The sequence below is a fragment of the Nycticebus coucang genome, chromosome 14 (assembly GCF_027406575.1).
Source record: "Nycticebus coucang isolate mNycCou1 chromosome 14, mNycCou1.pri, whole genome shotgun sequence".
Lineage (NCBI taxonomy): Eukaryota > Metazoa > Chordata > Mammalia > Primates > Lorisidae > Nycticebus > Nycticebus coucang.
In genome coordinates, this window is record NC_069793.1 from 14,444,697 (window position 1) to 14,470,134 (window position 25,438).

Below are 25,438 nucleotides of genomic sequence, written 5' to 3' on the forward strand. Positions count from 1 at the left end.
CATTCCTGAGATGGAAGAAAGACGTTGTGGTTCCCAGATGCTCCCGGAGCCTAGTTCCCAAGAGGCCTAGCTGCAGTTCAGCTCCCTTGTCTTAAAAAACAGTCTGCTTTATCTTCACAATGAAATCCCCCACTTTTACTGAGTTAGTTTGAGTAGATTTCTACTTGCCTCAGCCAACAGCCCCTGACTGAGAGAGCCTGGGAGGGTGTCAGATGGGAAGAGTGGGAGAACATCTCCCCTGCCATTCAGTGACGTGCTCCGCAGAGCGCCCAGCTCATGCACCGACCTACTCACGTCTGCTTCTCTGCTTTTCAGAAAACAAAGTTGTCAGACCTTTAAAAACCTCCAGCCTCTATTTCAAGCCTGATCAGGAAAGAACCTACCAGCGTGAGGCTGCTAGACATTAAAGCATCATCATGCACTTTTTTCTACACAGGATGTGCTGTCCTCACCCGACTTACATCTCAGCAAGCAGAACTTCCCAGCCCGACTAGCAGCATTAAGCAGATGTTTCTCCAACCACATCATATTCTTTCTTGCTCTCTCTTTGCCTTCATCCCTCTCTCCCTTCCTCCTTTCTTCCTTTCTTCTTTCCTTCCTGTCTTTCTCTCAGCCTTGATTCTTGTTTCTAGAGGAGAGATTGAATGATGAGCAAAGGAAACACAGCCCCTGCCCTCATGGAATTTAAAATCCGAATGGGGAAACAGGCAGCAGTTAAATATTAAACAATCACTCAAAAATGTACAATTGCACTTGTGTTAAGTGCTGCTGAGGAAAGATACATGAAGCTATGAGGGAGAATAAGAGGTTCCTGTGACACCATCAGGGAAGTCCCAGGAGGATTACAGAGAAAGACGAGAAGCGAAGGTCGGTAGGCGTGACCCTGTGAGACGGTGCACAGAGGGGCAGAGTGGCCAGCTGAGCAGGCCCAGGACTGGAATCAGCCATGGTCTTGTATTTGCGTAACTAGAAGAAACCCTTAAGCCAGGGCTCAGCTGAAGGGAGCTTGGTGCCAGGCACACCTGCAGCAGGTTGGAGCTGGATTAGGTCAGCTCTCACTAGCCAGGTTCCGGGTTCTGGTCTTCACTTTCAAAGCAACTGAAGCCATACGCTCCAAACACCAGGCTGACTCACAGGCTATTAGGGGAAATGCTTGTTATCTTGCAAGAAGATCAGCTATTCCTGCTGTCCAGCATCCACAGTCTGTTTCCCATGTACCGATAGTTTGCTAAGCTGTTCTGCAACTGACCCTGCAAAGCAGTAACTCTACCAAAGGGCCCAGCTACCCAGGAAACAAACCAAAAATTATCAAATATATGTATATATAGTATATTGATAATATATGATATACTATATATATATATATAGAGAGAGAGAGAGAGAGAGACCAGGATGCTAAGAGAAACAGACCCAGAAAGAGAGAGAAAGATTATAGATTGACACACAGTAGAAATCTCAGGGAATGACATCTCCAAAATTATCTGCTAATGCCATGTTGTTTGATCTGTTGAATAATGTGTTTATTATCTAAAAGAAAATACTTGTTTAAGCCACATGGTCATCATAAAAATATCTATAATACAGCAGAAACACTAGATGTATTATTTTCTTAGAATCCTAAGAGCTCACTAAAAGGACTAATCTGAATTATAGAAAAGACTGAATTACAGAATTTCTATTTTATTACCTACCTGCACATTGGCTTGTGATTTGAACTAACTGCTAACAAAATGGTTTTGAAGCAGCCTACTGCCCTGTTATGTTTAATGAGCGTGAGGGCTGTCCCCCACAATGGCGCGGCCAGCCACACTCTGTCTCATGGTACCGTCTGTGTGTATTGGTCCTCTTCCCTCCATACTGGGCTCGAGGACAGAATTTTCCTTTCATTTTTTTGAATTTCTAGGCCCTCCACATTAAGACTTGGCATCGGGGGATGTGCAAAAGAAAGGCAATACTTGGCTATTCCATGCACTAAAATTATAACAAATGCTAAAATAAATTAATTCCTCTGCCATAATAAAGAAAAGAATTTTCCATAACGAACCACACTCTTCACCCTTCTCGTGTCTGACATTCTATCCCCTCACAACATCCTTGAAAAGCAGGTGATGCTATTATCCCCATTCCACAGGTGGGAAAACAGGTTCAGAGTGATTGTGCCACTTGACCAAGATCTCCCTAGAATAATGGAGGCAAGATTCAAATTCAGATCTGTCTGATCCCTGTTCCATACTGTTGTAAGAAGGCCCAGGTTAAAGACATAATCTTGAGTCCCTCTTGGAGAACAGAGCCAGGACTAGCATGAAGCAAGTGAGACACAAGACTGAAGCTGGTTCTCACTCTCAGGCGCTGGCACTGTGCCTGCTCTCTGAAGGTACCTCCTAGGAGTAACTGCTGAGCCACACAATCTTCAAGGCACCTGTGATGGTTCATTCTGTGTGTCAGCATGGCTGGGCTATGGTGCCCAGTGACTTAGTCAAACACCAGTCTAAGTATGGCTGTGAAGGTATTTTTCCACAAATGTGCTTAACACTTAAATCAGTTAACTATCAGTAAAGCAGAGTACCCTCCATAGTATGGGTGAGCCTCTTTCTGTAATTTGAAGGTTTCACAAAGAAGAATGAATTCTGCCTCCAGATTGACTGTAGACTGAAAACTACAGTATCAGGGGGCTCTGCAGACTATAGGCCTGCCCTGCAGATTCCACACTTGGCTGCCCCACAGTCAGGTGAGCAAACGTCCATGAATTACTAGGTTGATGTAAATACTGTATGTAGATATAAATATGTTATCTATTATTTCTTTGGAGAACCATGAAAAAGGCAGGACCTAAGCAAGTAAAAGTAAGCACATAACAGCTCATCCTGATAGAAGAGGCCAGGGGAGCATCAGGGGAACCTTATGAAGGCTAAGCGTGCAGCTGTAAAGACAAACGTTCAGTCTTAGCTTGGCTGCTGACTATGTGTGAGACCTTGGACCTTTTGCTTTTCTGTTTAATTTTTTTCAATTAATGTATGATAAATGTGATAATACGGCTTCTTTTGAAAGAAGTATGGAGAACATGTATTTTGATACATGTATACAATGTATAATGATCAAGTCGGGATAATTAGGATTTCCGTTCCCTAAACATTTATTACTTCTTTGTTTGTTTGTTTTTCATGCTTTTTTTTTCTTTTTTTTTTTTTGCAGTTTTTGGCCAGGGTTGGGTTTGGACCCATCACCTCCAGTATATGGGGCCAGCGCACTGCTCCTTTAAGCCATAGGCACCACCCTTTTTTTCATATTATTACAAATGATACAAATGGTGTGAATGATTAGGTTACAATGTTTGCATTTGTTACATAAGGTCCCTTTCCGTACTTGTGCCCCTCAACCTGGAGGTGTGCCATATTCCCTTACATTGTGCCCATTAAGAGCACACCAATTACTTTTTTGTGGTGGGAACATTTCAAATACTCTCTTCTAGCTGTTTTGAAATATATAATAAATCGTTTTTTATGTCAGATTAATACGAGGGTACAAATGATTAGGTTACAGTGTTTGCATTTGTTAGGTAAGGTCCAAGTTGTAGTTTACAGCAACACCAGAAATAAATAAATGGGACATGATCAAGCTGAAAAGTTTCCACACAGCCAAGGGCACAACGTAAGCAAAAAGACAACCTTCAGAATGGGAGAAGATATTTGCATGCTTCAGATCCAACAAAGGGCTTAGAACTAGAATCTACACAGAACTCAAAGTAATCAACAAAAAAAGAGCAAACAATCCTGTTTATAAGTGGGCAAGAGATATGAACAGACCCTCTCTAAAGAAGACAGATGAATGACCGACAAACACATGAAAAATCATCCCTAATTTTCAGGGACATGCAAATCAAACCCACCTCAAGGTATCACCTAACACCTATGAGAATAGCCCACCATACAAAGTCCAAAGCTTCAGACACTGGCAGGGATGTGGAGGAGAGGGAACATTTTTACACTGCTGATGGGATTGCAGAATCTTTGGAAAGAAGTATGGAGAATCCTCAGAGAGCTGAAAATAGACCTTCCATTTGATCCTGCAATCTCATTTACACTAGAATGTTTATCAAGCTCAATTTACAATCACCAAGATGTGGAATCAAGTCATGAATGGATTAATACAATAAATCCCTGTTTACTATAGTAATCCTACTGTGTGATCAAACACCAGAACATATTTCTTCTATCTAACCATATGTTCGTAACCATTAACTCACCTCTCTTTTTCCCTTCCCCACCCTTCCCAGCCTCTCATAACAATCATTCTACTATCTCCATGAAAAAAACCTTTCTTAGCTCCCACATATGAGTAAGAACATGCAATATTTGTTTTTCTGTGCCTGGCTTATTTCACTTAACATAGTAACTTCCAGTTCCATCCATGTTACTGCAAATGACAAGATTTCATTCTTTTCTGTGGTTGAACAGCATTCCATTGTGTAAAGGTCCCACATGTGCCTTATCCACTCATCTGCTGGTGGACAGGTAGGTTGATTCCATACCTTGGCTATTTTGAATCATGCTGTCATAACCATGGGGGTTCAGGTCCCCCCTTAATACGCAGATTTTCTTTCCTTCGGGTAAGTAACCAGCAGAGGAATTGCTGGATCCTGTGGTACTTCTATTTTTAGTTTTTTTGAGAAAATGATACACTGTTTTCCATAATGGTTGACTAATTTACATTCCTACCAATAGTGAACATACTTCCCTTTTCTCCACATGTTCACTAGTATTTGTCATCTTTCACCTGTTTGGTAATTGCCACTCTAACAGAGTCCATTTCTCCTTGTGGCTTTCATTTGCATTTCCCTGATGATTAAAGATGCTGAGCATTCTTTCCTATCCCTGTTGGCCATTTGTCTGCCTTCTTTTGAGAAATGTCTATTCAGGTTCTTTGTCCAGTTTTTCGTAGTATTAATTTTTGCTGTTGAGTGTTTGAGTTCCTTGTATATTCTGGATATTAGTCCCTTGTAGGATGAATGGTTTGCAGATATTTTCTCCCATTCTGCCAGTTTTCTCTTCACCCTCTTAATTGTTTCTTTTGATGTGCAGAAAAGTTTTAGTTTCATATAGTCTCGTTTGTCTATTTTTCTTCATTCACTATGTTTTCAAGGTTTCAGCCATAAAAATCTTTTCCTAGACTAATGTCCTGAAGCATTTCCCCTATCTTTTCTTTTAGTAGTTTTATCATTTAGGGTCTTATGTTTGAGTCTTTAATCCATTTTGAATTGATTTTTTTTTTTTTTGCAGTTTTGGCTGGGGCAGGGCTTGAACCCACCACCCCTGGTATATGGGGCCAGTGCCCTACTCCTTGAGCCACAGGCACCGCCCTTGATTGATTTTTTTGTATGTAATAAGAGTTAGGGGTTCAGTTTCATTCCACTGCATATGGTATCAGGTTTCTCAATATCAACTGTCAAAGATGGTATCTTTTCCCTTATGTACATTCTTGGCACATTTGTCAAAAACCAATTCTCTTTCGGGCCATGGTGCCATCTCTCCTCAGCTGTGCATTCAGCCCTCTCCATTAATGGTTATGAAGATGCAATAGAATAATGTTGAATTGGGAAGCAGTAACAATTCCTGTTCCTTTTCAACTCTCTCAGTTTCATCACAGAACAAAAAATCCATAGCACTGATTCTTAAGGCTGGGCCCAAACACCCACCTATTCAGTGAACGGCACAGCCGGGCCCCTGCATCACCAGGCCCCTGGGCTAACACTGACGTCCTTAAAGTCTTCATTTCCTTTTATGCTCACTGGAGTTTCAGTTCAAAATTACTTTCCTTCCTTCAGTCTCCTCTCTTTCTACTGCCTGGCTCTTTATTTCCTCTTAGGACTTGCTCATGTGGCTTCCTCCTACTCTATTATTACTAACAATGTTTATTGGCATAAAATGACAATAGGTTGTACAGAGCAGACCAATTCCAGAGACATTCTTCCTTCCATCAAATCCTAATTCTTCCTCCATCATATCTGCTCTTCTCGTATGCTGAGTCATATTCCAGTGATGTAGCAACACTATTAATAATCCCTCACATTTATAGAGCTGGGGAAATCAAAGCACTAAGGTTAGAAAAGTCCTTGGGAGGTCATCTACTCCAGAAACTGTGCTACTTTCTATACATGATCCTCCTTTCATCTGAGGCAGGGTTTGCAAATTGGCCACAAGAGAAACTCAGGCATCAGATGAGTTTTGTTTAGACCATGCAGGATTTAAAAAATCAGGAAACTTGTGCTCACTTCGGCAGCACATATAATGAAACTGGAACAAAGCAGAGCAAATTAGCAAGGCCCCTGAGCAAGGATGACACACAAATTTGTAAAAACAAAGAAACTTCCCATTTTTAAAATTCATTTTCAAACTTCAAGTTTGAAAGGAGGCTGCTGCTCCTCTGGAATGGGGTCTCTCCTCTTCACCATTCCCCGCCCCGCCCCATCACATTATCTTTAGCCCATCACGCTGCCAGTTAGCTCGTGGTGTTTGAAATCTTCCACAGCAGTCCCCCCAAACCCATACATCTCTGAGTACTGCCAGGGAAAGAGAGCTCAGCATCTCCAAGGACAACCCATTCCCTCTTTGAACTGTTCATTCTAAAGCTTTTCCTTAAGCTGAAAGCCAAGGCATCCCTTGTACCAGACAAAGGAGGAGAAGCTCTCACTGAGTTTTCTCCAAAGTGAGCATCCCCTGTTCCTCACATGACTTGGTTTCTGGCTCCTTCACCATCATTTTTATTTTCTGAAATGATTCACTCTTTTTTAAAATTCCTTTCAAAGTATCATTCCAGAAACAAAATTTTCTTCCTGGTCAATTCAGCTCATCCATGCACTAATCTAGAATTTCATCCCTGCACTAATTAAAGGAAAGCTTGCTGAGTGCCTACCAGGTGCCAGGCACCAGCACCACTTTGGCAAGTTGCAAAAGCTCAGGGCCTGCCTTCCTGCAGCTCAGACTCCAGGGCGAAGACAGTGTTACCCAGCAGTCTCCCAGAGAAATGTAAACCTGCCCTGTCATGTGTGCAAACTAAATTCTGGATAAATCCAAGATTTTAGACATTTAGAAGGATGAAACAGTAGCAAATGTAAAAGAAAACAACGTAGGTGAATCATTTAATTATCTTAAAGGGAAGGTCTTTCTAATCACAACAGAAAGCCTAAAAGCGGTAAAGCCAACAAAAAGGAGATAACTCTAATGACATCAAATTTTAACATTTTAAGAGGCTAAAAAAAAAAAACTATAAATAAACTCAAAAGACAAATGTGGGAAAATTTTCACCACACAAATGACAAACTAAAAACTTATTTTCCAGGGCGGCGCCTGTGGCTCAGTCAGTAAGGCGCCGGCCCCCTATACCGAGGGTGGCGGGTTCAAACCCGGCCCTGGCCAAACTACAACCAAAAAATAGCCGGGCGTTGTGGCGGGTGCCTGTAGTCCCAGCTGCTCGGGAGGCTGAGGCAAGAGAATCGCTTAAGCCCAGGAGTTGGAGGTTGCTGTGAGCTGTGTGAGGCCACTCTACCGAGGGCCATAAAGTGAGACTCCGTCTCTACAAAAAAAAAAACAAAAAAACTTATTTTCCTAATATACGAATTACTCTTGGAAATCAATTGAAAAAGCTCATAAAAAATTTACAAAAGAAATATAAATGATGCAAACAAATGAGGCAATTCTGAACCTCATTAATAATCAAAGAAACACAAATTAAAACCATGAGGTACTTTCCAAGTAAATATTGGCCGTGATATTTTTTTTAAACTTTTTTTTTTTTTTATTGTTGGGGATTCATTGAGGGTACAATAAGCCAGGTTACACTGATTGCAATTGTTGGGCAAAGTCCCTCTTGCAATCATGTCTTGCCCCCATAAAACTGGTGCTCCCCAGTGCTGTCAGGGTATAGGGGACCTGGGGTTCCCATTCACTGTACCTTGAAACAGCCCTTCTGGAGGGGATTCAGCAATTAGCTAATTTTAAATGTTCTAATTCTCACACATATGTGCAGTCATTATTTGTCATTGAAAATAAAATAAAACAAAAACTGAAATAAATGTTCTGATTCTGCCATTTTAATTGTCCCTGTCCTTAATTCTCTTATCTAACCCATCCCCACACCTGTCACAGTATAATTTTCAGGACTAACCCCCCACCCCATACTTCTTTCCATCCTCATACCAATCCTCTTGATTCTACTCACTCTATGATTTCTGGAACTCTCCTGGCCTGAGAGGATGTCCACAGAGCTTGCCTAGGTGTTTTCATATCCCCTAGAAAATGCAGCAATGGTCTCGTTAACCCAACAATCCCCCTGTCAAAGTTTGATAAAGGTACAATCTGTGTAATCTTTCTACCCCAATTCCCTTACTTACAATAAAGGAAGATAATAAATGAAAAACAACGGCTCAATTCACAATCACAAAGATGTGGAAACAACCCAAGTGCCCACCAACCCATAAGTGGATTAATAAACTGTGGTATCCGTATACCATGGAATACTATTCAGCCATTGAAAAAGATGGAGGCTGGTGGTGCCCATAGCTCAGTGGGTAGGGTACTGGCCACATACACCAGGGCTACCAGGGCTGCCAGGGCTGGTGGGTTCGAACCCAGACCCGGCCTGCTAAAACAAAAAACAAAAAAGAAAAAAGAAAAAGATGGAGACTTTGCATCTTTTTATTTACATGAATAGGTCTGGAGAACGTCCCCTTGAGTAAAGTATCTCATGAATAGGAAAGCAAGCATCCCATGTCCTCAATGCTAATCTGAAAATAATAGACCAACATTTACAGGCCCAGATGGAGAGAAAAACACAATTAAATTTGAGGTGGGAGGTCTCACTTAGTTTCTACCTACCTAATGTAGGGGTACATGGCACACATCCTGGGTGAAGGACTTAGCTACAACTTAGACTTGACCTTTACCTTACAAATGCAAATAATGCAACCTAATCATATGTACCCTCATTTTAACCCAAAACAAAATTTTTTTTTTTATTGTTGGGGATTCATTGAGGGTACAAGAAACCAGGTTACACTGATTGCATTCGTTAGGATCTCAGTGAAAGTCAAGTGCTCTTACAACTGTGTCTTGCCCCCAAAAAGTGAGTCACACACCAAGACTTCCCTCCACCCCCTCCTTCCCTCTCTCTGCTCTTCCTTTAACAAAAAAAAATTTTTAAAGAAAAAGAAATATAAGCACCTGTTTCAACTGGAGAAACCCAGAGACATCAGAACCAAGACAGTTGTGTTGATGCCTGGGGCAATTCTGTTCATGGTTAATTCACTGGCCATATCATCTAGAAATTCCTTTTCTCAACAGGGACTGGTGTGTGCACATGGCTGCCATGAGATAATACCCACTAGACCCCAGCATTTTTAGCTCTCACCCGTCCAATGCTCGTTACTCTACCATCTGTGCAGCCCCACAAGCTATAAACAGAAGAATTTAACTTTATGCTGTCTGTATTATGAATTTAATAGTCATGCTGCAAACAGTTTCCAACTGTTAATCACTCTCCTGCAGATGTGAATTTGGCCTCCTTGAGAGACAACTCCCCCCACACCAGGTAAACGATAGAAGGAAAGGACGTGATTTCACTCTCTCCAAAGCCACTTTAAAACTTAGTTGCTCTTTAGCTACCATACCTGGAGCAGGATCCCTGGGGTCACTTAACTATCCCAGGTTTCATTTGCCCTGTTGGTAAAAAGGAGCTGAGGATAGATGAGAAGGAAGAGGTGTGGGCCTGGAGGTGAGTGAGAGCCCGTCCCTCTCAATCTTGTGTCTTTTTACACCACTTGGCTCTTGTTTTGTTAAGGATCTCAGTGAAAGTCAAGTGCTTCTTTTCAACCAGTGATGAAAGGAAAGTTAGATGTCCCAGTGCATCTAACTGGGACAAAAATCTGCAAAACTCCTAGAACAAAACAGAGAGGAAAAGCTTCATGACATTGGATTTGGCAATTTTTTGTTTTTAACATGACTCCAAAAACACAGGCAACAAAAGTAAATATAGATACAATAGCATTCATCAAAATTAATAACTTTCATGCATAGAGGTCACTATCGACAGAGTGAAAAAGTAACCCACAGAATGAGGAAAAAATTCAATTTTGTGTCTGATGAGGGATTAATATCTGGAGTACAGTGACACGCAGCTTAATGATATGGATACACCCTGAGAAACGTGGGATCAGGCAATTTCATCATTGTGCACTTACTTAAACCTGGATGATCCAGCATACTGCACACCTAGGCTAGATGACAGCTATTGCTCTACACACCTGTACAGCTTTTTACTGTCCTGAATACCATAAGCAACTGTAACACAGTGATAAATATCTGTGTATCTAAACATATTGAAACATAGAAAAGGTGTCATAAAAACAAGGCATACAGGATAAAAAATGGTACGCAGGGAGTGAGCAGTGAGTGAAGGTGAAGGCCTATGGCCTCATCAGACACTGCTACAGACTTTAGCAACACTGTGCACTTAGGCTCCTCTAAATTTATTTGTAAAACTTTTCTTTCTTCAATAATAAATTAGCCTTAGCTTACTATAACTTTCTTACCTTATAAACGTTTCATTTTTTTTAACTTTTTGACTCTTTCATAATAAACAATTCGCTTCAAACAGACACATTGCAGGCTGTACAAAAATATTTTCTTTATCCTTACTTTATGAGCATTTACCTTTTTTCTCTTTTTTTTTTTTTCAGTTTTTGGCCAGGGTTGGGTTTGAACCCGCCACCTCCAGCATAGGGGGCCAGCGCCCTATTCCTTTCAGCCACAGGCACCGCCCAGCACTTAGCTATTTTTAAAGTTTGGGGAGTCTTATTTATTTCTACTGTTAAATCCAAGACACTAACACAGAGCCAGAATCATCTACATCCCTGTCTTCCTCCTCTACATCTTGTCCCACTGGAAAAGCTTCAGAGATAATAACATGCGTGGAACTCTCATCTGCTATGACAAAATGCCTTCTTCTGGCTACCTCTGGAAGGACCTGCTTGTTTTGTAGTTAACTTTTTTTTTCAGAAGTAGAAAGAATACACTCTAAAATAACAATAAAAAATACATTATAGTGAATTCATATACTATTATCAGTGTCAAGCACTGTGCACTGTACGTAACTGTGTGTGCTACACTTTGTATAACTGATGGCACCGTACATTTGTTTACACCAGCATCCCCACAAAGACATGAGTCACGTGTTGTGCTGTGATGTTACAATGGGTGGGTGTCTACAGGCAACAGGAATTTTTCAGCTCCATTATAATCTCGTGAAACCACCATTGGGGTATACATGATCCATTGTTGACTGAGACATCCTCGTGTGGTGCATGACTGTATATAAAGAATTTATACAGCTCAACAACAACAACAAAAGCAACCGAACTTAAAAATGAGTAAAGAACTTAGACTTTTCTCCAAAGAAGATATGTAAATAAATGGCCAATAAGCACATAAATAGGTGATCAACATCACTTCTCATCAGGGAAATACAATTCAAAACCACAATGAAATACCACTTCACATCCATTAGGAAGGACATTGTCAAAACACTGGAATGTAAGTGTCGATAAGGATGTGGAAAAGTTAAAACCCTTGTACATTGCCAGTGGGAATGTGAAATAGTGCAGCTACTGTGAAAAACAGTAGGCGGTTCTTCAAAAAGTTAAACATAGACTTACCATATGATTCAACAATTCCACTTTTAGGTAGTATATACTATGCAAAAAGAATTGAAAACAAGGACTTGAACAGATTCTTGTACACCCGTGTCTGCGGCAGCATTATTCACAGTAACCAAAAAGATGGAAGCCACCAAGGTGTTCACCAACAGGTGAATGGAAAAACAAAACATGGTATATACATACAATGGAAATTTGTTCATCCATATAGAACAGTGAAATTCTGATACGTGCTACGCCATGCAAGAAACTTCAAAACATTATGCTAAGTGAAATAAGCCAAATACAGAAGGACAAATGTTACGGGATCCCACTTATATAAGGTACTTGGAATAGGGAAATTCATACAGATAGAAAGTAGAAAAATGGCTTTCAAGAGCGGGGGTGGGGGGTTAGGTGATATCTCGAAGTGGTTTTGATTTGCATTTCTCTGATGCTTAGGGACGATGAGCATTTCTTTATGTGTTTATCAGCCATTTGTCTGTCTTTTGGGGAGAAAGTTCTGTTCATGTCTCTTGCCCAATAATTACTGAGGGTGTTTTCTCTTTTCTTGTTGATTTCCTTGAGTTCTTTGTAGTTTCTGGTTATTGGCCTTTTGTCAGATTCGTAACATGTGACTATCTTCTCCCATTCTGAAGGCGGTCTATTTGCTGTGCAGAAACAATGTAGCTGAATCATATAGACCCCTATGTTAATCAAAAAAAAAAAAGGGGGAGTTGTGGGGAGTGATGGGAAGTTATTTAATGAGTACAGAGCTTTGGTTTGGGGTGAGGAAAAGCTCTAGAGATGAACAGTGGGAATGGTTGCACAGTGATGTGAATGTACTTAATGCCACCAAATTATCTATTTAAATGGTTAAAATGCTAAATTTATTTTAGCCACTTAAGTTTCAACGTTACTTATATGTTGCCACAAAAAGTGTATTTATATTTTTATTGTCTGGGATTCATTGAGGGGACAAAGAGTTAGGTTGCACGGATCACATTTGTTAGGTAAAGTCCCTCTAATACTTGTGTCCTTCCCCCAGAGACGTGTCATTCACCATAACCCCCATTGCTCCCTCCACTCTCTACTCGCTCCTTCCTTCCCCTACCCCCACCTTGTATTAGATCATCTACTGCCTTCATATTAGAATTGAATACATTGGATTCTTACTTCTCCATTCTTATTTTTTAAACAGAGAGCAAAGTTTTTTTCAGTGAATTAAATGCCAACTATGCTCCAAGTCCAGGGATTTCAGTGAGGAGTACAGTCAGCAAAGTCCCTGCCCACAGAGTGCCCAGCACAGAGCAGCCTCTCAATAAAGAGTTAATTTATTGAGTTGATGAACAAAATAGTTTAGGTTGTGTTTTTAATGAATGTATAAAGCTACGGGGATGGCAGCCTGGCTATTGTTATAATATTTGGATAGGGGGAGGCAGTTAAAAGCCCAAAGAAGCAAAGTTAGCAAGGGTAGAATCAGAAAGAGTTCAGATATTCATTCTACCACAAGATAAAAAGCAGTCTTTTTTATGACTGTGGCTGTCTTTTTTATTTTTGTGTTTCCGCTATTATGTTTTAAATAAGGACAAAGACATGTTGAGAAAGAGAAAAAGACACAATGTTCTTTGCAACTATTTTCAGAAAACTTCATGATTTTTGAAGAAGAGAGGAATGGAAATAGCTGAGATTTTCTTTCCCAAAAGGATTAAAAGAGTGAATTGTATAACGGCCACGAAGCATCTTGATCTCCACAAGCAACCTCGCAGACCCGCCACGGGGAAGCCACAACCTTGCCTTTCAACTTCTGCCAGCTTTCCCCAATTTCTGAGGCGATTCATCCTCCTCATACTCTCTTAAGTAAAATTCAGGAGACATTTTTGTTTGAGGATTGGATTTGGCATCAGGCAAAATGAGAGTCAGAACCTAAAGGTACCCCACCTTCTTTGAACTCCGTCACCAGGAAAGGCCTTCAAACCAAATGCCTCCTTCATTCCCTTTTGGCCTCTACCCTCATTGCTGCCAAAAAGGTGTGGGAGATCCGCAGGAGGTGGGGTGGGGGGCTTTGCCAGCTCTGTTCTTGTGGTTCTATGCACATGGCTTTGATGGCATTTTCCGTTCCCTGTAGGTTAGACAAACAGAACTGGAGCAAGGGGAAAAGAAAGAGAACTCTGAGAGAAGTATTTCTATCTGTCCTATATTGAGCTTCCTGAGCAAAAAAAAAAAATCATGTGTGGTTGTTTTTTGCTCTTAACTGAAGTACTGTGACCTTCCCAAACAAAATGCATACCCATACACAAAAGTAATATATATTTACCCATTCCCATGAAAGTCTTAAGATCACGTGTTCTATGGGTTATACCCTGTTTCCCCGAAAATAAGACAGTGTCTTATTTTAAGGTGTGCTCCCAAAGATGCGCTAGGTCTTATTTTCAGGGGACGTCTTATCTTTCCTGTAAGCAGGTCTTATTTTCGGAGGATGTCTTATTTTGGGGGAAACAGGGTACTTCATCCGTCATTCCACCCTACACCCATGACCTCATGCTGATAATCCAGACTTTACACCTACACTCATTCATTCAAATTAATATATGTGAAAAATAGAGACCCACAATTAAAGTATTGGTTTTGCTTTCAGAGGTCCTCAAACTATGGCCTGCGGGCCACATGAGGTGGTGTGATTGTATTTGTTCTCGTTTTGTTTTTTTACTTCAAAATAGGATATGTGCAGTGTGCATAGGAATTTGTTCATAGTTTGGTTTTTTTTTTTAACTATAGTCCGGCCCTCCAGTGGTCTGAGGGACAGTGAACTGGCCCCCTGTTTAAAAAGTTTGAGGACCTCTGCAATTAATCACAAAATTCTTGGTGTATTCATATTAATGAGTCAGTTTGGAGTTTATGCATCTGCTTTCTTCATTTTCCCAAAATTGAAGCCAAAATATCACAGCTAAAAATTTGTAATTCCAAAGCCCAGTTTCTAAAAGAAGTATGTTTAAAAATGAGAAAGAAAAATAAAACAACACCAACGTTACTGACTGGATTCTATTTGTAAATGATTATATACAACGTTCATTTTTAAAATGAGAATTTTTATTTTTTATTTTAGGAACAAGAACTTTAAATAAGTGAAAACTCTTAGCACAGAACCTGACATGCATTAGGTAATTTATGAATGTTTTCATTCATTTATTAATGTATATAATTAGCAATACCACATAAATGCCATTTTCTGCAGTGCCTTCTACGTTAATCAGAAGATAATCCCCTAAACCAAATGAAAACCTCATTTTATTTTCATCTACTTGGTGTATGTCTGAAGCAACTGTACATACATCAAATACTATACATATACGGAAGATCATTCACTCATAGGCAGAGCTGGTAGCTCCTCACAAAGCACAAATTGGGAGGAGTGAGAGGTAAGCCCCCACCACTACCAAAATAGCAAGCCCCCCATCTAGCATTTTGCCCATTTTTTTTTTTAATTTGAACGTTTTCCTGCCTTTAAGCACACAAGAAGGCCTGAAAGGGTGGTTTCTTAAGCCCATTAACATAGACCGGCCTATAATAGGAGATTAATGAAAATGTGTTGATCCTTGAAGAAAGAGAAGGAATGACCACTGTGATAAAGGGGTGGGCGTTTTATACCTATGTCTGAAGGTCATTCTTGATGAAAAGTACATTAGCGAAAAGGTGGGGACCCCCAAGAACCTATTTCCGCAATTTCACAATTTTGCCAAAAATCGCTCCTTAATCAATATCAAGGTCATACACTTACTGGCTTTCTCTAGTGTGTATTCTAGAATGAAGCACAAAGTATTGCATGGAAATAAAATGCCGTGCACTGGGATACGCTCACTGTTTCTTAGATTAAATGTGTCTACTTCCCCCCATCTCTGCCACCACCAGCCCCCTCTCCACCTGTCACACTGCAGCCAAAGGGAGCTCCTTAAAATTCAGATCTGACCCTGCTTTTGGAATAAGGTCCACCAGTCCCTAAGCAAATCTGCAAGGCTCTGTGACCTGGTTTCTCTGGAACTCACCAGTTGCATCTCACCAAAGTCCCCCTTGCTTATGCTGCAGCCACCCTGGCTTTTCTCAGCCCCTCACTTTATTCAGTTTCACAGTCTCTTGCATTTGCAACTCTATCTAGCCTCCCTAACCCATAACTGCAGCATACTTATTCTTTCAGCCTCTGCTTAAATGTCAGTTCCTCAAGAAACTTTTTCTGACTCACCAGACTAGGTCAAATCCTTATCATGCAGCATAACAATAACAGTACCCCATGCGGCTTCTTTTGTCCCGGTTTCCAGAGTTGAATAGTGGTTTATTATCTGTCTGTTCCCCAGGTTCTAATCTCCATGCAAAAGGAACCATGTCTATCTTGTTTATTATTATATTCTGAACTTAATATTATGTCCAGTACGTACATAGTAGATAGTAAATATTTGCCGAGCTGGTGAATAAAATTGTGGGATCTCCATGGAAATGCTTCTCATTTCCAGCAGACGTGGAGATCATTAAAGGTGGCAGTCAGACTCATAGTTATCTGTCTTCTGACAATAAAGTAAGTGTCCTAGAGGAGATGAGAGTAGATAATGGTTTTCATTACTGGAGAATAGGAAATAACTTGAGGTAATTGACGCAGATGGCCCATGAACAATGCTTCAGAAATAAAATAGAGCATCTGACCTTTGGTGATCAAGAAATATTACACAGTTATATATGGGACTCACTTCAGCCGTACATCTAGATCAAAGTGTTTCCAATAATGAATGCAAGTCATTACATCCGTCTTTCACACTACAGTTTTTTGGTGCTCTATGCCATTTTGGGATGTTGGTGCACATATTCTAGTTGAACATTTCCCAGCTCACCTCGCCTTTCCCCTCTTTGTATTTTTTCTGCTTAGCTGCTTGTATTTTCCATGACAAATATCTAAATTGGATACGACTTAATATTAAGAAAAGTTTTCTTAGATCAAGGCTGATATTAATTTCAACATCCACAACCAAAAATATGACTGCTCCTGTTATATAAACAATGAGCTATTGCTTTGTAATCATTCTGGGTATAAAAAAAATGAGCTTAGTAGAAAAAAAAAATTCAAGTAGCTGAGAAAACACCCAACAATACCCAGGACAGATAAGAAAAATAAATCTTAGACTTTGTAGCATGTTATTATTTACAAAGCCCTCCGGCATTCCATCTCTCTTGATCCTGACTAAAGATCTCTTGACATTTAATCATAGCAAAGTAGAAATTTTTTACTGATGCAAGAACGAAGGCTGAACATTTCTGGATCAAGGTCATAGATGTAATTAAGAAAGTACTAGAACCCAAATCTACATTTTTTTGGCCTCGATATGTCTCTGTAGTTATGAGATCTATTTCATGGATCAAGGGGACAAGACAAAAGCACAGAAGATGATTTGTAGAAACTTCTGGATTGATAGAGCCCAAGTCTCACTCTGCTTGGGAAACTCTCATCCTGTTAAACATTCTCTTCACAGCCTTTTTTACTTCTTTGTTTCTCAGGCTGTAGATCATTGGGTTCAGCATGGGGATGACCACAGTGTAAAATACTGACACAATCTTGTCTTCCCCAAGGGATCTGCCCATGTTACCTTTCAGGTATATGAATATGAGTGTCCCAAAGAAAAGAGCCACAGCAGTCATGTGGGATGCACAGGTGGAGAAGGTCTTGGCTTTGCCACCTGCTGTACGAATCTTCAGAATAGCCCGAATGATGAATAGGTAGGACGTGAGAATCACTGAAATGCTGGTCATGATGACCAAGAAAGCTGAGAGGTAGATTATCTGCTCCCGTGGCCTAGTGTCACTGCAGGCAAGATTCAACAGGGGTGGGAGGTCACAAAAGAAGAAGTCCACGTGATTGGACTTACAGAAGGAGATGGAGAAGGTACAGCCAGTGCGGATCACAGAATTGGCCATGGCGCCAGCATACGCTCCAGCCACCAGCCCCACACGGGTCTGTGGTATCATGGCTGTGACATAGAGGAGGGGTTTACACACAGCCACATAACGGTCATAGGCCATCACGGCCAAGAGGAAACACTCAGTGCTAGCACAGAGGGTGAAAAAGAAGAACTGGCTGGCACAGCGTTCATAGCTGATGCCCTTCTTATCAGCCCCCAAAGTCTCAAGCAACTGAGGAACAATGACAGAAGAGTAGCAGATGTCCAGGAGGGAGAGGTGGGTGAGGAAGAAGTACATGGGAGTCTGGAGCCGAGGGTCGCTGTGAATGAGCACAATCATGCCCAGGTTGCCCCCCATGGTGATGAGGTAAAGGGCCAGAAACACAAAGAAGAGACCCATCTGCAGCTCCGCCTGTAGCTGGAACCCCACCAGAACAAATCCCGCCACCAGGGTGCCATTCTCTGCCATGAAGCCGAGGTCATCTGCTGAAATTTTTAAAAATAATAATAATAATAAAGTCTCCTTTATTAGTGTGATCCTGGCTTGACTTGATCTGATCACTGCTCAGTGAGGATAAAAACCTTTTACATTTGCAAAGCACTTTCCTTTCTTCACAAAGGAAAGTGATTTTTTCACGGCATCCTTTGCAAGTCCTTGGAAGCACATTTTGTTAATCCCATTTCTGATGGTAGAATGTGAGGGTCAAAAAGGAGAAGTGACTAGTTCCAGATTTCACTGTTGGTCAATAGGCAAAACCTGGGCTAGAACTCAATTAGGCATTTCTAAACTTGTGTCAAGTCGCAGCTTGGAAACCTAGACTAGCCTCAGACGAGCCAGGAAACACTTTGTGAAGGAAACCACAGCGGTGTGTGTTTGAAAGCAGACGTAGATTTAAAGCCCTTCAAATCTTAAGTTAATTCCCCTGGCGTCTGGCTCCCCGCTCTCACAGCCATTGCAGTACATTGAGCTCCATAGAGACAGCGCCGGGGCAAGTGAGAGCCGGACGGACACTGGGCGACTCTGTGCCTCGCTAAGTTAATTCCCCTTTCCAAATCTCAGCGTCCTCTGCTCAAATGGACATTATAATGTGAAAGTCACAATATCATTGTGAAGGACCTTCTTTACCTAGTATATATCACACACCATCTGACATACACTCAGAATTATATTTTCCAAATTCCAGGATAATACAAGTGACATGCTTCATATACATTCTAGCACCATCTTATCTCCAGAATCCTGGGGTTCCAACATCAACTCTTACCTTTTTTTGAAGTTGTTTCTGATGTGCACACGAGCACAGTGGATTTGGAGGCCAGATACTGAGCCATAAAGAGCAAGTGCTGTTAGAACCTCTGTAGCCTGTGGCCTGCCAAATTGCTTCTTCCCCTCTGTTCCTGCCAAGCAGCATGGCCTGGTTTCCAAGTTCAGCTGCTATTCCAAAGGACCTGTCCCATTTTTTTAAATGCCACATCGTTATCAATCAGGAAGATACATGAATCAAACCATTCCAGAATTAGCCCACAAAGCTCATTAAGGGACAAAGCATCATGTTGAGTTTAGAATTCTAATACAGATGGGGTTCTGGCCAGGTATTCAGACAATCCTGTCCCTGTGCCTCTGGATTCTGATAATCTGGGACAAAGAAAGTATTGAATGTGAACTTCAGAGTTGATCCTTCTTGTCCCTTTTCCATCCTTAAAACAAAAACTAATTTTGAGAACGATCTCAGAGTGCTTCAGGTAAATAACAAAGTAAAATTTTGATCAACTTTGGCAAGAACTGATCTAATGATAGAATGATAAAGGTCAGTATCTGGTGGTTTTAAGTCCCCCCCACACATACACTAAATTTTTGATAGTGTGAATATTTAGGTTGTTTTCCTTTACTTAGGGCCAAATCTTATCCTGATCATGTCCCAAAACAATGACTTCCTGTGTTCGTAAGAAGAGTTTGTGCAAATCATCCTGACCAGAGGAAAAAAGAGGTTATATTTATTCGTGTATTCAATAAGAATCTACTGAGAACTTACCGTGTACCAGGCATGCTTCTAGTTACTCAGAACAAAACAGACAAAGATCATCCCTACCTTCAGGGAGCAGTAATTCCAGTGCAACCAGGCATACACAATATATATTTTAAAAGAAGAAGAAGAAATATGCTTTCTGCCATGATAGAAGATAATAAGGGTTATAAAAACAAATACTGCAGGATGTGAGGAATTAAACGTAGCAAAGTAAGGAGAAGGGTATCAAACAGGACTATCAAAAGAGATTCATTTAAAAAGGTGACATCTTAGCAGAAATTCTGGGGATCGGGAGAGTGTTAATATTTATTTGCACACATAATTTACACGTGAATAATAGAATATAAAGGTACAAATCACCAACAATGCACCATCCTTCATTCATTAAAAAATACATGGAGTTGGGCCGCACGTGTGACTCAAAGGAGTAGGGTGATGGCCCCATACACCGGAGGCAGTGGGTTCAAACCTGTTCCCGGCAAAAAACTGCAAAAAAAAAATGGAGTTTTTTGGTCCTTGTGAGACATTTTCTAGGACACTTCATTCAGAAGTGTCAACCCCCTCATAACACAGAGACGCCCCCGAGGTATCGGAATCTCAATGATCAACCTAAGATTACCCAGCATAAAGGTAAAGCTAGAATCCCAGGACTCTAGCACAGTGGCTAAGAAAATGGGCCCTGAAGACAGACAGAGCTTGCTCTGAACACAGACTTAGTCATTTGTATTTGTGTGACCTTGGACAAGTTACTTGACCTTGAGAGGTGCAGTTTCAACACGTAGGCACTAACAGTAAGCACTGCTGTGCTGTGAGAAGGAAAAGATCACTCTATCGTTAATGGAAATAGCACACTCTGTGCCCGGTGCAGAGCAAACCTTGATACATGGAATTGTTACGGAAGTGATTTTCAACTTCAATATCATTCAGCCCCTTAGAATGCAATTTACCTCACTATACTGCTGAGCAAAATGAGGCTCAATGTAGACAAACCACTCTCCCAAGACCACAAAGTTAACAAACAGCACCAGGACTTCTGCCTCCAGATTCACTGACACTGTGACCTCTGACTTCTGCCCAGGAAGCAGGACGCTGTGCCCAGTGCCAGGCAGTGCCAGCTGGGGAGGCACAAGTCTGCCACGGCCCTAAGATTTGTCACTTTTGGAGGGGGAGAGCTATCTTCCCATGAGGGAAGTAGCATGGTGGGGACATGGTGGTTGGCTCATAATGGGGTGGTAAGAAGTCTGGAAACAGCACCCAAGAGGTCTGAACTTAAGCTAGATGCTGCCACAGAAGCCAGTGCCCCCATCTCTAGGTCTGCGTCCTCACAGAGCAAGGCTGCACCGAAAGACCTCAAATGCTCATCTTGCCCTGTGACATGATGACCTCACTTCTCTTCTGAAGAGTCTAGTAAGGCTGGGAGTGGTGGTTCACACCTGTAATCCTAGCACTCTGGGAGGCCAAGGCGAGTGGATCACTTGAGTTCATCAGTTAGAGACCAGCCTGAGCAAGAGCAAGACCCCATCTCTACAAAAAGAAAAAAAAAAGCCAGGCATTGTGGTGGGCCCCTGTAGTCCGAACTATGCAGAAGACTGAGGCAAATGAACCTTTTTTTTTTTTTGATACATTTATTTATTTATTCTTTAGTTTTTGGCTGGGGCTGGGTTTGAACCCGCCACCTCCAGCATATGGGGCCAGTGCCCTACACTTGAGCCACAAGCACCACCTAAATGAAACTTTTGAGCCTAAGAGTTTGAGGTTGCTGTGAGCTATGACGCCATGACACTCTACCCAGGGTGACAGAGTGAGACTTGGTCTTAAAAATAAATAAATAAAAGAAGAAGAAGAAAGAGAAGAAGAATCTGATGGGAGGGGAAGTATCTATTAATATTAATGACAGACATTAAGGGCGGCGCCTGTGGCTCAAAGGGGTAGGGCGCCGGCCCCATATGCCGGAGGTGGCGAGTTCAAACCCAGCCCTGGCCAAAAAACTGCAAAATAAATAAATAAATAAAAAAGAAAGTACTCACAGTGTACTAAACACTGCTCTAGCTAATTTATATCAAACTGCCTCATTTACTTCTCACAATACCCCAAGACTCATTTATTACCCCCTATTAATAGCCTGGGAAACGAGGGCTTGCAGAGATTAAGTGACCTGTTTCACCAGGTAACCCCTAACCAGGAATTTGCACATGCTCTGTCAGACTCCAAGGTCACATTCTCAACCACTTACTCATGGCTTGTGAGTACAGTTTTAAGGAGAGCACCCTTTTTATGCCCAGAACTTTTCTATGGCTTTTCATACATTACCCTCCTGCTCTTGAGCAAGGAGAGAGGCAGATAAATTAAACAGAGATTTTGGCAAATGACCCCAGTTCTGAGTTGAGAGCCTCGTATGTGCTTTTTTTTTTTTCACAGTGTCATCTTTTTTCATTGTGTTTTTATCTGCAGGGAAGAGGTGCTCAGGGCACCATCATAACATCAACCCCTATGAGGAGTCTGCACCCACCAAGGACCGTCATCTCTAGCGCAGATTTAAATTGCAGCCCAGAAGTCACATAAGCCAGCTTTGCTCCTGGCTCCGCGTTGTCATAGGCCCACCTGTACTTTCCCTTTGCCCAAATCTCATTCCTCATTTTTAATTTATTTTGTCTTGCTGCATGTTATGCATTTTTATAAGCCACTTCAGCTCTCTTTGGGAGAGAGCTACTGATGAATAAATAAATACAAAATAAAATTGCCCGTTTGCCGGATGTCAGGATAATCAGAATAATTGGCTGTATCATCATCAGACCAATAATGGTGCCGCCAGAGGACTTTGCCAAATGGGTTCTGGAATGACACTGCACAAACAGTGGTTCAATCTAAATCAGACTGATCTACGAATGACAGAAAGAGCCAGATGCTGCAGGAAGAAAATGGAAAATCTTAGGGAGGTCGCCTGGACTCCAATACGGTAGCCAGTTCCTGAAATTTTTGTTTTTGATTTTGAAACAGAGTCTCAAATCAAAGGGTAGAGTGCTGTGGAATCATAGCTCACAGCAACCTCAAATTCTTGGGCTCAAGCAATCCTCTTGCCTCAGCCTCCTGAGTAGCTGGGACTACAGGCACCTGCCACCTGGCTATTTTTTTTATTAGACATGGGTTCTCACTCTTGCCCAGGCTGGTCTCCAACTCCTGAACTTGAGGGATCTACCCATCTCTGCCTCCCAGTTACTGAAATTTTTGTCAGCCAAAAATCCCAAAACAGTGATGGGGCTTTCATTTGAGACAGGGAACAGCATGAAGGGAGCTGCGGAAAGGGTCCTCCTAACAGCCCACGTCAGCGTGGTCCTCTGAACATCAACAACGTACATTTTGAAATGAACAGGAGAAAATTTTTTAAAACTCCAAGGTTCCCCACCAATGATTACTGATCTTCAGAGGAGCTAAAAAAGTCTGACTCTCTCCCATATTGGTTCTGCCTTGCATTGTCTAAACTCCTATACTAGTCAAGAATGATTTACAATTCTAGACTGAACAGCCAATCAACTTCTTGATAATTAAGACTAGGGAAAACAAACAGTCTCCACAAAATCTCCAGGCAGGGAGAAGAAACGTGAATCCATGTGGCCTCAGAGAAAAATATTTGGTCCAAGGCAATGGAGATAAACTAAATTTCTGTGGACATATGAATAGAACACTAAAGCAGCAATTTCCTGTTTTTGAAGCCTACAAAATAGTTGAAATTGCTGGCTTTTAAAGATGTACAAGAATAAAGCAAATGCTTAATGCCATCATGAACCCACCATGCTCCCCAGCATTCAGCAATATCAGCATTTAACATTCCTGACAATCTGTCTTCTAATTGTCATTGGGGCACAGAAATATTTCTCTTATATTTTATCTGTTATATAACCCAGACAGGCCTCCCCTGGTGGGGACCTCTGTACTTCTGGGTTATCATTCTCCCATATTAGTTATGTCCGTTCAAAGCCCACAGCCTCATTTTTGCATCAGCCAATGGTAAACACACCTAGGGCATGTGATACACATTCCAAGGCTCCAGGAGAAAGACCTGGAGATTGTGTGTTCTTTGGGGTTACTGAGGCTTTTCCAAGCCCTGCTGCACTAAACCTCAGAAAACAAGTGGAGGTTTCAGAAAAAGAGAAAGTCCAGCAAGCTTTAATAGGCTCCATCTGTCAACTTCGAGCAGAAAAAAGGACTGGGCGAAGAACCAAGAGGCTACTATGGATCAGACAAGAAAATATATACGAGAAGATGATTATAAAAGTGAAGTTTGCGCTTGCAAGTGCCCGAAGATCAGCTTCATCATAGTAGGTGCCGTGGGAAATATATAGCCATGGATCTGAAGAGCATTTATATGGATTAGAGAACCTAATCTCTTATAGGTCCTCTGAGTCAGGTTTAAAGTTATTTAAAAATGGTGAGGCGTAAAGGTTGTGTCGTGTTGCCCAAAGTCGTGCAGCTGGCGCTCTCAGCTGAATTATGCAACAAAGACATATAAAGCCTCTGCCCATGTATTCAGTGCCAGGCCATAGGCTGGACATTGAGGAGGCAGTGATAAATGTCTAAAGCTAAACAGACACGGGTGACAGTGATTCTCCCTCTGCCACCATAACAAACTGGCATCATCTGCCTTGTTCTGACTTCAAGAGAAAAACAGAAAGTGGAATGAGGGACAAGATGCTTTGGCTGCCACTCACTGTGCCCGGGTGGACTTGGGAGAAGGCAGAACATTCAAATGGTGAGAAAATATAGCAGCTCCTTCCGCCCACACACTGTCTGTGCTCAGGTAGGGAAGTAGTTCAAGCTCAAGATGAAAATAGAGCCTCTGTTCAAGAGCTCCCTGTTTCTCCCCCCCACCCAGAAACTTATATGGAAAAAACTTTAATTGGCCTTTTTCTAGTTGAATAAAAAGTCATAAAGACGTAGAAAAAAATATTTCCTGGCAATGTATTTGCATTGAAAATAGCAAGAAAGGCAGAACCAGCATGGTACCAAGAAGCCAGGATGCTTTGAAGTTCTATCACAGCAGAGGCAAATCCCAGCCAGGCGCTTAAGCTCCCTGGACTTCAGCTCTTCAACTGTAAGATGGGTGTGGATTCCACCTAATGCACAGGAGTGTCATGAGGATGAAATAAGGTGACATATTGCACGTCCAACAAAGGTTGGTTCTGTTGCACACAATGGAAGGTATGAATTCCATCCCCCCCCAAAATTACAAATTACTTTCATAATCCCTTACTTTATTTTTTTTTTAAGCTTACCATAGTATTAGTTTATAACAGTAAAAAAAAATTATGGGAAATAACCTGATCACACGAGCGGTTATATAAACTATGTTAACTAGTGTGATGAAAATGTGTCAAACGATCTATGAACCAAGTGTATGGTGCCCCATGATCATACTAATGTATACAGCTATGATTTAATTAAAAAAAAAAAAGAAAGTCACCAAAAGCCTATCACTACCATAATTTGGTATATTTCCTTCCATAATCCCTTACTTTAGAATGTTGCACACCCGTTATCTCGTTTGGTCCTCACACAATCCATTTTCAGATGAAGAAAGTGGGGACTCAGAGAGGTCAACTGACATGTCCCAGGGTCACCAAGCTAGAAAAAAAGCAGCCAGAACTGGGAGCTGGGCCCTGCTGCAGAGGGCCCTGGGGAGACACGATGCCCAGCCTGAGTGAAGATGGGAGTTCTGGGCAATCAGGGCAAAGTGAGGTTCTCCCTTACTTTGTAATCCTACAATAAATTTCCAGAATGGCACATAAAGAGAG

The 25,438-nt window shown here is 41.4% G+C and overlaps 1 protein-coding gene and 1 pseudogene across 1 annotated transcript; one reads left to right on the plus strand and one right to left on the minus strand.

Moving 5' to 3' along the window:
* The first annotated feature begins 6,260 nt into the window (after positions 1-6,260).
* On the plus strand, positions 6,261-6,374 carry LOC128566154 (uncharacterized; annotated as a pseudogene).
* A 10,775-nt stretch (positions 6,375-17,149) lies between these two features.
* LOC128564301 (olfactory receptor 9I1-like) lies at positions 17,150-18,091 on the minus strand. Its single transcript, XM_053559795.1, has one exon. It carries the CDS (start codon positions 18,089-18,091, stop codon positions 17,150-17,152), a length of 942 nt encoding a protein of 313 aa, XP_053415770.1.
* Between the last annotated feature and the right edge of the window lie 7,347 nt (positions 18,092-25,438).

Excerpts from the sequence above, each read along its gene's own strand:
- LOC128564301 (XM_053559795.1), bottom strand. The coding sequence starts at position 18,091 with ATGGCAGAGAATGGCACCCTGGTGGCGGGATTTGTTCTGGTGGGGTTC.